This window comes from Apostichopus japonicus, chromosome 15, assembly GCF_037975245.1.
Source record: "Apostichopus japonicus isolate 1M-3 chromosome 15, ASM3797524v1, whole genome shotgun sequence".
Taxonomy (NCBI): domain Eukaryota; kingdom Metazoa; phylum Echinodermata; class Holothuroidea; order Aspidochirotida; family Stichopodidae; genus Apostichopus; species Apostichopus japonicus.
In genome coordinates, this window is record NC_092575.1 from 17927084 (window position 1) to 17942621 (window position 15538).

Here is a 15538-nt window from a genome sequence, read left to right on the forward strand (position 1 = left end):
GTACATACAGCTGCGGTCAATACCCACAGCACAGTGTATAAACAATTCAGCGAAGGATATCTCAGGTCCAGCTAATGATAACAAGGTTTAATGTTTCATTACTGTACTGTCTGCATTTTGTAGCAACACGAACAAAACGTCACTTGTAAGCAACGGAAAATTAACTTTTTCAGATGGCCGCACACGGTTTGGGGCGAGTCTTCAATGCCTTTAAGTAGTAATATCCTATGTTGTGACCTAAATCACTACACACCTTCTTTGATCTGATGATCATACGTATTTATTTGGTGGGAGTTTCTTGACCCGACCAAACTCTTAGGGAATAATTTTGCATTCAAAATTTGTGTCACAGATTTTGTAGTCTCTGAATTTTGTCTAAAATAAAATACTATTGTTCCTACAGTGTAAAAAAAAACTGCTATACATCTTGTTAAGATGTACAGAAATTTAAACCTTTCTACATCACATCACTTTGCAAAGTGATACCGGATCAAGTTATTCTCTGATTGCGGCCCGGGGCATACTTGAGGACTTGTTAAAATCTGGGTGTTAGTAATTGCTAACAGCTCAGATTTTAGACGTTTCACATTCATTTGTAGCAGTTTGTATTTGAAAGAGACTATTAAGTTCTATGCCATGACCCACGGTACTAGAGAGATTCTTTGATTTGAGTATCAGTATTGGCTCATTTAAAGTGGATGTATATTTTACTTTAATCCTAGTATAGGACCTAGAATTTAGATTTGATCAATTTGATATAAATATATATATAAATATATATATATATATATAAATATATATATATATATATATATATATATATAATTAATGCAGTGTCTCCATCCCCCAATCATTTCCGAGTTTTATGGTCTATGAAATACATGGTCAATAATGAAACTTCACGGAAAATATTAGCCAACAACATCACATCTGAGATCCCAGCCTAACACACTAATAATATCCCACGGTAAAAAAAATAACATAGTGGATGACTGGCTTATAGGATCAGATCTGAGTTCAATACCACGAAAGCATAAACAAGTTTTTCCAAAAATCGTCAGTGATTCTACCATTTGAAGAAATCCATGAATAGGTCCGTTTCTGAAGTGCGTCGACCGAAACAATTACCAATCGTCCGACGATAACGATATCACTTACTTATTTGGAAGCGTGCCGACTCTGTCGATTCTGAGTTCGTTACCTAGGAAACTGGTGAGATCGGGATTCGACGGAGATATAAACATCCCATCCCTTTTCTTTCTTAACGGAGATTTTAATTGGAAGCCGCTCTTGTTGTTATTCTGCGCTGCTGTCAGAGACAGAGTGGAATTCTCTTTGCCGAGTTCTGGAGACACTTCCGGATCATGTTCCAGCGTGATGCTGAGATCGTCTTTGGTCGTTCTCAGAATGGCTGCCAGCTGTCAAACGGAGAAGAAAAAAGAGATGTTAAGCAAAGATTCTTAATGTTGTCCTCCAGCCGTGGTGTTACAGCTATCCCATTTGGGACGATGCTTTACAGTATATGCTGTAGTTTCTTGCCCTGCTTAAAAGCACTCATACTGACAGTACAGGCAGTATGAATGCATGTTCCTATTATTCAATTACAAAGGTCAGGAATAGTTCGTACTGTCAGTACCAGTGCTTTGAAGCAGGATATGGGGAAAACAGTATCGAGTGGCATTACAAGTAGAAAATTTGTCCCAGCCAACTGGTAATCAATATTCAAGACTATTTTTACATGTTATTTTCAACACCTTACACTCACATGCCTTAATTATTAAAATTAATTAGATTGCAACTGTCTATAGTAAGCCATGCATTGCTCTTCATAAATATCTTCATATTGTTGTATGGTAAATGCTTCAAACAATTTCACTCAGCAGATACCATGTGGAAATAGGATGTGGAAGTGTTTAGGGATGGGGAGATGGAGGGAGGGAGGGATGGATAGATAGAGGGAGGATGGAGTGTGTGGGAGAAATGGTCCTTTCTTTTATACTTAGTCATGTTTTCCCTTTCCTGTAAAACCTTAGAAAAACATTTTTTCCATTCTTCTCCTTTGAGGGATATTTCTTAATTAAACCTGACATTAATAATCCAAAGTAGTAAATTGTCATTTCCAATGACAAATCAAAAAAGTGGCCTTGCATAAAAGGAAAAACTTCTATGTGATGGGAAAATAACCCTTTTTACATTCATGGTTACTATGGGGTTTTTATTCTCAATTTTTTTTTGTAGCTGTCTTTCAGAAACTAGTGACTATTCCTTGAGAAACTGCAGGTGTTTGCAAAGAAAGAATGTTGTTTTCTATAAATAGTTTCAAAACATGACCAAATGTTATCATTCTGTGTCAGACATAAACATTTGGGATGGCACATTTTCTTCTTTTCTGTGGGATATTTATGCTGAAAATTTTTATGTACAGTCCCTTCTACAATATTTGACGATTATGTTTGAGCAGGGGCTAACTGACAGTAGCATATGAGTTATAAATACGATGTTAAAGGCATTGAAGACTCGCCCCAAACCGCGTGCGGCCATCTGAAAACGTTAACTTTCTGTTGCTTGCAAGTGACGATTGTTTGTGTCGCTACAAAATGCAGACAGTAATGAAACGTGATACTTTGTTATCTTTAGCTGGACCTGAGATGTCCATCACTGTATCATTTATACACTGAGCTGTGGGTATTGACCTCAGCAGTATGTACTGACTGTACACTAGTGTCTAATTACCGACGGTAGCAAACTGTGTGTGTATTTTCTGGGATCGATGGTGGTGTCTATCACTTCTGTTACACCTCAATCGAAACTAGGTCAGATTACCGGCATTAGACCTTTCTTTTTGCGCGAGTCTTCACACCCTTTAAGTAAAATATTACCTAATCTTTGTACTATATATAGCATGATAACATATCTAACAGCCCAATGGCACATGCAGTGCAAATAGAGAACAGTGTGTGTGTGTTAGGGCATTATATGGTAAATTTCCATCACAGATGGGATATCCTCTGACAATATTTAAAATTTAAAAAAAAAAAAAAAAATTTTAAATTACTAGATGGTCATTCATTGACAACTGGTACAACTTTGTTAATATGAAAGTAATACTTCTACTTAAACACCTAGGCTAGGATACATCAGTAATTTCCTAATAACTTTTCTCCCTTAATTAGCAGCTTGTTAATGAGCTTCACGGATGGGACAGCAAGTGGACATGGAAAATTTGCCACTTTTCATTTCTTGAAAGTGAAAACGCTGTTCTACGAACACATTTGAACAAAAACCTTAAAGCTACGATCGTACTTTACAAGCTTCTCTCCCTAAAATGAGGTGACAATTGTCACAGATGAGCATCACAATTCATTTTCTTTTGTCTGACATTGATATCTTTCCAATCAAAATAACAGAACTTGAAATTGATGGATCCAACAACAATAATCCCGTCGCGCACCGTTGATCAAGCAAAACTGTAGATACAGACATATACACGACCAGACAGAAATATGAACGATCTAACAATAATAACAGATGTAAAACATAACATTTGTCAGAAGAAGCAAAATAATATAAGTAAGAGGTCAAGATGGAAATCATTATTTGGAAATGTTGAGTTTCTTCAGAGGCTTGAAATTCAAGAAAATCATTCATCTATATTACTATTCTGTGTGCAATTATTTTTCTTAAGTTTCAAACTATTTCTATGCAGAAATATTGTTTTTAATATTCAGGAATTTTCCCAATGGTCATATTTCTTTAAAATCTTCACTGGGATGGGTAGGAAGGAGGAGAGAAAATCCAGTCATCCAAATTTTAACATTACAAAAATTGCATGAAGATATACTTGGAAAATTTACAGCTTCACAGCGAAATGTACAAAATGTCCATAAATTACCAAACGTTGAAGAAAAACAATACAAATGAATCTGGTCTCAAAATGCTAAGTACTTTTGATGCATTTGTAAATAAAATGCAAAGATCATCACCGCGGGTAACTTCAATCTTAGAAGATAAGCATATCTCAAAAGGTCTCCTCCTGCTCCTCATCCCCCCTCCCATCCCTTCTCTTGCCTCCCCACCCCCTCCCTTCCTTTCCCTTGCCAGAAAGTCTTTTTACATTTTCCAAAAATTCAATACAGCAAAAATCAAACAATGAAAGTCATGAAAACACAACAATGGAATATACACTGCGTTGGCTTACCTCTGTTAAATTACTACTTTCGACGGGCATCCCATTGACCTCAAGCACACGAGACCCTATCGCGATGTCTAGCGCATCAGACGCCTCCTCAACTCTAGAGGGGAAGAAAGAATCATTCGAGTGTGATGTTGTTTGGTGTCTAGTTAATCCATCACTCAGCAGAAACAGAAATTTAGTATCAGCTTTATGAATAATTGATGACATCGGGTAGTTATAATCAATTAAGTTTGCATATTTTGCATTACGTTTGGAGAAAAAGTATAAAGAATCTATCTATAAAAACATTCAAAAAGGCATGATTGCATAATAAATTAGAAAATTTAAATAACCAAGATCAAAATCAAGTTTCTCGGGTAACAGATGAGGGGAAACCGCTAGCAAAATATCTTAGAAAACAGTAGCCGAGAGACTGTACAATTTTAGTTGAGAGATTTGGTTATTAAAAAAAAAACCATAGCTCCAATACCTTTTTTTAATTTTTTATGTGAACATTAAAAGATATGCCATTTACTTTAACCAACCCTATTCAGTGAATTTTAAGAGTAGTAGGTGGCCAGTAATGCCCCACCATTGATTTGTTCTTAAAGGGATGTAATGTTTACGTATATTTAGGGTAAATGTCACTGCATGAGTAATAAAAGGAAAACTAAGGTCACCAAAAGCCCCTTAAAAGAGAGGTCTACTCATCCTATCTTTATAATGTGGTAGGATACTTACTTATGATCAAGGTGAAGACCATTCAATAAGTAACCAAAGTCAAGGGTTTTATTTTATTTTTATTCTCAATTAGGTGCTTTAGGCACTTCCGGTGGTAAAATGAAAAGGAGGGGTGGGGGCGGGGGTGTAAGGTTGGGTCACCAAAAGAGGACAGTGTTAAAAGGTTACAAAGTGCTCTAGATATCTAGTAGAGACAAGAGGGCCAATGTTGCTACGGTGACAGGTTGATGCCAAGTGAAGTAAGTAGAAACTCACCCGACTACGCAGAGACTCCTGGTATCGACGACGGCATCGCATTGCTTGACGGGAGATGTAGGGAATGCTGTATACTTTGCAATCTCCACCAAGATGCTCTTTTGGCCTTCTGGAGTTGACGGAATCCTGAGCAGCTGTACCGTATGCTTCTTTTTCCTTTTCTTGCCTGGTTTTCTCGGTCTATTGATGACGATATCTTGATAGCACTTACCACTGGAGAAAAAAAAAAAGAGCAATAAATGAAAGAGGGAAAAAAAGTTGTATAATTTAAAAAATAAAAGATGACCTTTATACATGCATGAAAAAGGTACTTGATGGGTTGAAGTGACAACTGGCCTGATCAAGATAATCAGATTTTACACATTAGAAAATGCAAGCATGTACAGTACCTCAAATTTACAGGCTGGAATTACACCCACAAGCTATGATACTTACCTGTCCCTACTCTACAAACACACTATTTTTATCTACCATCTTCAGAATTCAATTGGCATAAATTTAGCAGAGCACCACCTTCTCACAATGGTACAAACCAAAGGAAGGAAGGTATTGAAAAACTTACCCAGAATGATGCAGTGGTCATTAAAAAGCAGACCTTAAAGTCATCGACTTAGCGTCAAATAAGTAGAATATTTTATAATTGAGTTGAAAACTAAAAAGATGTTTGTATAGAAAAGAATAAGATAAGTAAAAGAAAATGATGATACGTAAATCCTTTTCATGTCGCACAAAGCATAATCAGGCTACTAGGCTAGATTACCAGTACTTACTGTAAATTTAACTTTTCACGTATTGCTGCTATGAGCCGGAATATTCTAAAACAGCTGGACATTAGCTTTGTTTCAATGAACTGTAATTTCTCACATGTTTGTGAGTATGTCTTTCTAAAGACTTCAAAGTAAAAAAATCAAAAATGCATTTACATGTAAGATTACATAAAGTGTAATGTTACTCATTAACAGGATGTTACAGTCCATCATCACAAGTGACGAACTACCAATGTGACAAAATTAAACAGTTACTATGGTAACTCCATGGGAACAGCTCATAATTACCGCAAACATTTTCTTAACTTTACACCAAATATCTTTCGTCCGGATAAAGGTTCTAAAATTACTTCCATCAAATATAAATAATTTACCCAGAAAGTCACTCCTTTTCTCTCAAAACTGGTCATCAGAACTACTTAAATGTAGACTATAGCTGCTACACACATTAGGGATCACTTTCCATGCTGTGAATAATTAACTGGTGTCAAGATACATTTCACATTATATATATATATATATATATATATATATATATATATATATATATATATATATATATATATATATATATACATTCATATATAATGGTAAGTGTAATAAATCCTAATTCCTGATCCAATAAATATATCTAAATATCTATGGAAGGTCCAAATTTTATTTTCATCCCAAATTTCCTTTGTCCATGTATTTGATGCAATTTCTACCCACAAGGTATGAAAAACCATTACTAGAAGTTAGCTGCATGTGGTTTGAATGTTCAAGTTTAAGCTATAAATAGACTGAAAACATAATATCTACCTTAGCTAATTAATGATCAATTCATACTGTACACGACCATCAACGTTTGTGCCAAGAAGAGGAAACACAGACGACTCACAGAGGTATATATATGAGTACTGCAGTTTCGAATCCCATTAGTTCAGATATTTCTTCTACAAGTGATTAAGTTCACCTGTTTCTTCCACCAATCCTGTTGCACTCTTTGATCTACAGTATATCTACAGTTAATCTTCATTGATTTGCTGAGCTTGTGAGGACTGCCAAGCTTGTGATGAAACAGTTACATGGGGAATTAAAATAATGTTTAGTCAATTTGTTCCAACTACAAATTACTTAATTGAGTCAGTGGCTAGTTCCTCTTCCTCTTCTAACATCATTTGGATTACAACATTTTGGTTGAACAATTATCAGTATTCAACCACTGTTTTGCTGACATCATAAACAAAATTCAAAATCTATGATCATTTGGTTTCCCGGGCTAGTTTACTGTAGCAAACATGCCATAACATGTTTGTGTAAGGAAATTGGACATGAATGCACAGTTTGGAGATTTTCATCATGGTGAATGAGAAGTCACAAAACTTACCCAGGTTTGGGTATATTTAGAAGCTACAAACTCACCTGTTGCTTATTGACTAGTTTAAATGTACTTATGAATGACGTTATATAGTATCCCGTCTCTGTTCAAAATCACTCACTTACCCATCTACCTTACCTGCCAGGAACAGGTCTAGAAAGACTACTGTACATATGCACTCATCACAAAAGACCATAATTTGTACAGAAGGAAAACTACTATTGCAAAGTTTATAAGTCTTATTTCAGATTGGTAGCTGATTCAGAAGCCTGAAGCAGTAGGTGATTTTCTGGTTTTGGGGTGGGGAAGGGAGGGGGTGGTGGCAAAGTTTGCTTAAAACCAGCTACCAATTTTGACAAGACTGGTAGATGGGAAAAGGTCATAATTTGAGCAGAGACGGGTAAGTCGTGAGTGAAGTAAATTCTTGCCATAACAAGGATTAAATCAGATAGAGTGTCTGGTTGACAGCTGAGCATTGTTGTTTGTAGCAAAACATATATTACACATGATACAGGCATGTACACAAGTCCTCATGAGAAATACATACATGTATGCACTCAGTATTACTTAATTACTGTTCAAGAAATGTCAGCCAAGATACGGCAGAGCTTGCAAGGGCCACGAAAACCAAACGACTTGATCCATGCCGCTCTGAAACTCATTTCCCTATAGTACATCTAGACTGTCACTGTATGATGTTACAGAACAACTAGTGAGCACACATACTGTATGCACCAGCATTAACGACAGTATGTAAACAAGGTGCTTGATACATTTGAAACAACAAAAGCAGTGATCAAGCAGGTTGCCATGGAAAAGTAGAATTCTAGACTACTTAGTCATAAGTGAAGAGTAAATACTATCACACAGCAATTTGCCCTGGTAACTTCTTTGTCACCATTCATTGATCCTTGATACTGAAGAAGCGCTCAAAGACAAAATCCAAGCCCTTGCGACATCCAAAATGAGACAAAGATTTGATGACTATTGTAAATGTTTACAGTGTATGGCTGATGCTTACAAGCTTTAAGAAGGTCTGAGATGGCTAAGTAAATTTTTGACAAATAGAAGTAAATATAACTAGCTGCATAAGTTTTCCAAAGATGACCGCTTCAAGTAACAGTAAAATCAATCAAATTTGAAATTTTGATGCTTGGACTTATAACATCAGCATAGACTATGTAGAACTACTGCAGTTAATAATTGAATATATATATATACACCATGCAGTGTCTACATAATGGCCAAAATCATTGTTCTTTGTCAAAGCTACCATAGACATGGTGCCTTCTTAAAAACAAACTGACAAATTTGACATTTACTAAATAATCTCAATGTGATGGCCTTTGATACTTTATAGATATTAAAAGTAAAAAAATGAATATCCATGTTGAACAATATTGTCTAATGGTCGTTATGGCAACAACAACAAAATTCCATTTCTACAACTGTACAAAGAACCTTATTCGCTTTATGCGCTTCCTTATATTTGCATATACATATTTTGGCAAGCATGGAATTGTAGTTTGGTTTATATACATGTCCAAACTAAGCACAGTTCATTCTCACCCACTGCAACAAAGGAAAATGGCCCTTTTAAGTCTTGCACAATATATTTACTGCTTCCTTGTTGTGAAATTATGTATTTAAATTGTTCCTACTAACATATACTCAATCTTCCTCACATATACACTGTATAAGCCAGGACAAGTGTCCATGGTATTTCTAATGCAATCTCCTTCGATACATGTTCTCCTAACTCACACAATTAACGTAGATTTCTTAATTGCCATTTTTAACACTTTATACTACAATATGCTATTAGAGAGCTTATTCTTATATAATATTTCCCAGTTCATTTTAATTTCCCAGAATAAATTACCTTAGTAAATCTTACAAAGGATGTACCTTTTTAGAAAAAGCCTTTTTTGTAAGAATTAATGATGTGTTAATAACTTTATAGCAATGCTCTTATGTACAGTAGTTTCATTTCAATGTTAAAAAAGAAAACATTATCAGAATGATTATTGTGCATAGGATTCTTGTTAACCTTTACTGTTGCTGTACATGCATTTTATTGTAATTACTACTGTACTACTAACCATATTACTATAACGATAACATTTAGTAAGGGAATCACAGGAGTTAAACATTAACACAATATTAGTGCTGTATTAAACAAAAAGATATTTTATATGTGCATAGTAACCATAAATGTATTACACGACAACTACTCTCTCGTTATGATTTGAGAGTTAAAGTCAAATGTACCTGTAGCAAAAATCATTTTTTCTTCTTATCCTGACCAACGATTTATGAAATAGCTCATCAAGTATCAGCACAAATACTTTGTTTTAATGAGACATTGAACTACACTCAATTGCCTGATGGGGTTTCTAAAAATATCTCACTCATGACGCAATTTCATTTTTGCTTCTTCATTGCATGACGAGTACGACCCGATGCATTTTTTGACGTTGGTTAATATTCACTCGCATCGTAGACACAAACTCATGCTGAGTTGATTATGTTGACATTATTAAGTGGAAACTTCATCAAGTTAGCCATTGAAGGACTTTTTGCATACGTGCAAGAAATGAAGTTTTGATTCCAAAAGAATGCAAAAACAGCCATGGTTTTTGTTTTGATGTGTGTAAATTGTTTTAGGTGAAGAGAAAATGAGGACGATACTGGAATAAAAGTCAATTTTGCTGGAAACGTTCATTGTGAATGAACTCATTATGAATGAGTGTCCTACTTCCTCACTTATCCAAATAATGCAAATATCAAAATAAACTGCAGTTTAATACAGCTTTTCATATATTTGGTATTGGTACACTATACAACACTGCAATCCTATTCATGCCCTACAGTAGTAACGCTTTATTTCACTTAATCAAGAAAAATTGAAACAAAGCAAACAATTTCAAATTTAGTTAATAAACAACTTAATACTTCATATTATTGTAAAATCAAACTTGACTATTGTGATCAAAAGCTAATTTAGTATGAAAAATGCATAGCATTAAAAATACAACATTAACTCAAAATAGTTGCTTTTAAATAAATACACAATTTAACACAACTAGGTGATTTAGTCATGTGACATCGTTCTATGCAAATTAGGGAATGATGAACAATCATTGAAAAGTTGTATACTATACCGAACAGTTGTGAAATTTCTTAAAAGTTTGCTAAATATTACCACTCTACACTGTCCTCCCATATCACTCTTCAAAGCACTCGTACTGACAGTATGAACAGTTCCTAACCTTCTCGTGATGGAGATATGATATCTTCATACTGTTCATACTGACAGTATGAGTGCTTTGAAGCAGGAGATGAAAGCACATTTATAGAGAAGCTGGATGTACAGTACTATTATAATAACATACCAGTACAGCTTTGATCTCTCCACTAATGCATAGCTCTCGCCATCTCCGATGTAACATCTACACTTGACACATATGAAACAATCTGGATGAAATTTATGATCTCCTGCAACCTGTGAGGAAATATACAAAATGAGAGATTAGATGTTAGAATGAATTTCATGAGTATAAATTTTTTTTTTTTAAATGTTAAATTTCAGATAAAATTTGTAGTTAAGTTTTGCTTGCAAAGAAAGACTGGCATATAAAATATACTCTACTTTTTGGGAGTTATCTATTCAATAATAAAACTAAACATTTATTCAATTCTAACTTGTTTTTTTTTTTAATTTTTAAAAATGGTTGGAAACCTGATCTGATTAGTTAGAGTCTGACCCAGTCTGACTGATCAAGTTATTCCATGTACATAAGAGCATAGTCTACCTAAAACAAAGAAACAAAGAAACAACAAGTATAGTCAGTATTGCGAAGTTCGCCATACTGCGAAAATCGGCCACCCTTAAGAAACACACGATTTCACCATGACAACCTATAGCAACAGCCAATTTCACGAAAAATTACGAAGCTACAGTTATTTTCTCTCCAAAATGACCCGTGTGCAAGAAATTACTTACATATTTGTCAATAAAATGACGAAAGATCTATGAAGTCTGTTATAATTACTGAAAAAGCAACAGCGCCACCAATTTTTACCAGCGCCACACTGTAGGTTGCGTGGCCGAAATTCGCAATACTCCAGCAAGAAATACCAGTTCCACAATCACGAAGAATTTTCTTGGAAAACAACGTGAAAACAGTTTGCAGGAAAGAAAGTTTGGCCGTGTATCGTACTAAAACACAATTCTCCCACCATATGAAGTATATTTTCTGGTGATTTATACCAGAAGATTTAGTTTTGGGGTGTTTTAAGTCTTAAGTGGGCGAACTTCGAAGTCACCATCCTACTGCACAAACAAACAACAATTAAATCTACATGGCAAGATCTTCAGTTACATTGTTGTCCTTTCTATCAGTTACAATGCACCATACAGTATCAAAAACAACAACAGCACCTTCATATGCAGACGCTGTACATATAAAGATTCCAAATTTGATTTAAAATGTTAAATTGGAAGCCACCCGACGTGTAAGTTGTAATCCATAAGCCCTTGCGGGTTTCTCCCACATTTGTGGTCGCTTTAGCATCGTAAAAATAACTGCTGATTATTGTTATTATTATTATATATATATCTTCCGTCCATATTTACTGGTCAAGGGCATAATATTAGTGGCTATTTGTCCCCAATGGCCTTCCATGAGTTCAATTATTTTGTGTTGTTATATTCCTTCTTGTTTAAACTTATCTGTTTCTATGTTACCTCGGAAGATTTTCTTTAAAGGCATTTTTATTGAACGAATTAATGGTGGAGAGTAAATATTGTCACAGTGTCCACAATATTGTTTTAATGTTTATCGATTTTTAAAGGTTCAAGGTGAGAACAAACACAGAGAAAATAAAACTAGGGGTCGAGGTAGGCAGAAATGTTTGTTACAATATGTGGGATTTAGGAAATAATTACTTCCTATTGAAATGTGGGAACTTTAAACACTTAGGTACTAAAACTAGTTGGTATGAAAAATTTCTCTTCAACTAACTTCAAAAGGAGGATGGGAGGTGAAAGGAGACGAGGGGAGGAGGGAAGTGGAGGAGGAGGAGGAGGAGGAGGAGGAGGAGGAGGAGGAGGAGGAGGAGGAGGAGGAGGAGGAGGAGGAGGAGGAGGAGGAGGAGGAGGAGGAGGAGGAGGAGGAGGAGGAGGAGGAGGAGAGAGAGGAGAGAAAGGGAGGGGAAGGGATTTACTATTTATGTCGTATAGTAAATAAATACTAAGAGTACAAATATACTAGTCACTAGACTAATTCGGAAAATGTGAGAAGATAAAACCAAAGAATCTTTCCTTAAGGCCCGGTCACACTATACCGATTTTTTATCGGAATACGGTCCGATTTTTCCGATTTTAGGCCGAAGAGTGAGGTTTGTGGTAGTGAATGTAATGAATGCAGTGGAATATTCGAATACCTACTTCAAATCTGAGGGGTTCTAGAACTGACTACATTCTGAAGTGACGTCACATCGAATAACGATAAAAATCGGAAGAGAAATCGGATAGCTATCCGATAAAAGGAAACGGAGTCAATATCAAAAGTTAGGAGAGGGCTATTCCACATCGGAATGGCTCAACAGATAGCAAATCAGGTCCTTTATCACTGTGGCTAGAAGACCCGAACGGAAAACAGGCTGTTTCGATTCCTCCGGGAAAATCGGATAGTATTCCGATAAAAAATCGGTATAGTGTGACCGGGCCTTAAGTCTACACTGACAAGAAAGGAAGAGTTTCTTGTTATAATTTTTATTTGACAAAACCCTTTCTTTAAATGCTTTTATTTTTTGCATATATCTGAGGCGTACATAATGATTCAATAAAGTCTGAAAAATTGCTATTTCAAGATTGATTGACAGATGGATAATTTCACTTTTGGTGGATGTAGTCAAATAATATACCGTGTATTTGGTATGACATACATCCTGTTCCATTTATTGCGTCACAGACTTCACGGACATTATCCTAAATGACTGCGAGGTCAAAGGCAACTGGAAACGGAAAGGACAAGAATAAGGCTATATAAACAAAGGCGAAACAAATACTGCCATTGCATGACTTAATGACCTGTAAACTTGCCATGTTTGAGAGAAAAGAAAAGTACTTCAAGATGCTGGATTTATAATCAAACAGTTAAAATTACTGCATCGAAATGAAAATTGAGAGTACTTATATTTATCGCTAGTACTATCAAGTATCAGTAATTGATAATCATAACCAAACAACATAACATGGTACCTTCATTTCCGCCTCAACATTCTAAAGACGGGGAGGGTAGGATATGTATATAGGTCTAGCCATTCTAATAAATAAACGTGTGCATTAAGCAGGATGTTGAGATATATCTGTGTTATTTTGAGAAAAATTAAAAGACACGCATTCCCTATCCCATCTCCTCTGATCTCCCTTACCTTTCCCTACCCCCTCCCTTATCCCGTCTCCTCTGCTATCACTTACCTGTCTCCTATCCCCCGTCTCCTCTGCTATCCCTTACCTGTTCCCTACCTCTTCCCCTACACCCTGTCTCATTGCTATCCCTTACCTTTCCCCCATCTCCTCTGCTATCCCTTACCTGTTTCCTACCCCTTCCCCTATCCCCTGTCTCATCGCTATCCTTTACCTTCCCCCATCTCCTCTGCTCTCCCTACCTGTTTCCTACCCCTTCCCCTATCCCCTGTCTCATTGCTATCCTTTACCTTTCCCCATCTCCTCTGCTCTCCCTACCTGTTTCCTACCCCTTCCCCTATCCCGTCTCATTGCTATCCTTTACCTTTCCCCCGTCTCCTCTGCTATCCCTTATCTATTCCCTATCTCTTCCCCTATACCCTGTCCCCTCTGCTATCTGTTTCCTTACCTTCCCCTTCCCCTATATACCTTCCCAGTCCCAATATGTCTTTGTACTCATCCCAATACCCATACCCTATTCTTTCCCCTATCTTCCTCTCAGGTCCATCCTCAGAGAACCGAACCCCCCCCCCATTTCCCCCCCATTTCCCTCCTCTCTCTCGTAAACCTAGATTTTCTACAGGTACAGTATGATGAAAAGCACTAGCTGACATTGTTCCTTGATCTCAGTCACATTCATATTGTGTCATTGAAGGCCTGTGGTGCAGATATTACAAGGAAAACACTTTAGTAACGAGCTGTGCTGTTCAGTAGTTCAAACATCTGACTCGAATAGGCTATCAATTATAACAAATATGTACATATAACTCCATCTGTTGGTTCTACAGTGAACAAGGAAATTTCGTACCAATAAAATTTCACGACAGTATTGAAAATTACCTCGACCAAACTTGGGATTATCAATGGACATCAGGGACGCAAAATTTACCAAGTTTGGATATATTTACGAGTGACAAGCTTACCTGTCTCCTCACAACCTCAAACACATAAATTCCAAGTCGAAAAACATGTTCTTATCACTTTGGGTGATAGTATGAAGAGGTACATGTAGGGTCCAGTCAAAGAAGGGGTCTACAGCTGGTGATAACAAGATTACCAGTTCAGTCCAGGCAACTGAACGAAGTAAATACAGTAGCATCAACATCACTTTATGTGTCATACACTACAGCAATGTGCCGACATGTACAGTAGTCATAGTTTTGACTACTACTCTAGCTGTGATCTGTGTACATGTAACCCACAATCACTGGAACATTGTAAATAATCCAAAATCATCTATAAAAGCTAGGCAATCAAACGAAGACTAATTCTCAAATATCTTTACGTTTGTTCTTAAAATTTTCTAATATGTTTAAGCACCCTGTTTGCAAAGAAAATGAACCCTTCATAAAAAATTGAAAAACTTCATTGACTTAATCCAGTGGTAAATTTGCTTTCAACGGAATATGTAAATACATCTAAACGGCCAATACTCTGTAAGTAAACATGAAGTGAACTTCAAACATTTGCATAGAGCTTCTTCCAAATCAAACTTTGTAGATCGTTTATTGTTATGTTGTGGCTTACATAGGTTAAGTGTACTGGTGATCTGTTCGAAATCTCTTTGTTGGCATGTATAACAAAGGTTATGAGTATGACATCCTTGAGTGCTATCAGGCAGTTGTTAGGCTATTACAACTTCCTAGTCCTACATACTAACAGTCAGCATGTTTAATATATATCATTCATAATTCATAAATGTTTCTGAGTATTCAATTATTACCTTCTTCTATTGAAAAATCAAAACTGAAACTTACATAATGTTC

General features: G+C 36.0%; 1 protein-coding gene across 2 annotated transcripts in view; it reads right to left on the bottom strand.

Annotated features, from left to right (window-relative positions):
- The window catches only part of LOC139980507 (LIM domain kinase 1-like), a 58902-nt gene that overhangs the window by 16981 nt on the left and 26383 nt on the right, over window positions 1-15538 (bottom strand). For both annotated transcript variants that reach the window (XM_071992180.1, XM_071992181.1), the window contains 4 exons: window positions 10693-10802; window positions 5171-5383; window positions 4199-4292; window positions 1159-1418 (listed from right to left, as the gene is read on the bottom strand). In XM_071992180.1, coding sequence (XP_071848281.1) covers window positions 1159-1418; window positions 4199-4292; window positions 5171-5383; window positions 10693-10802 — 677 coding nt within the window. The remainder of the gene's footprint in view (window positions 1-1158; window positions 1419-4198; window positions 4293-5170; window positions 5384-10692; window positions 10803-15538) is intronic.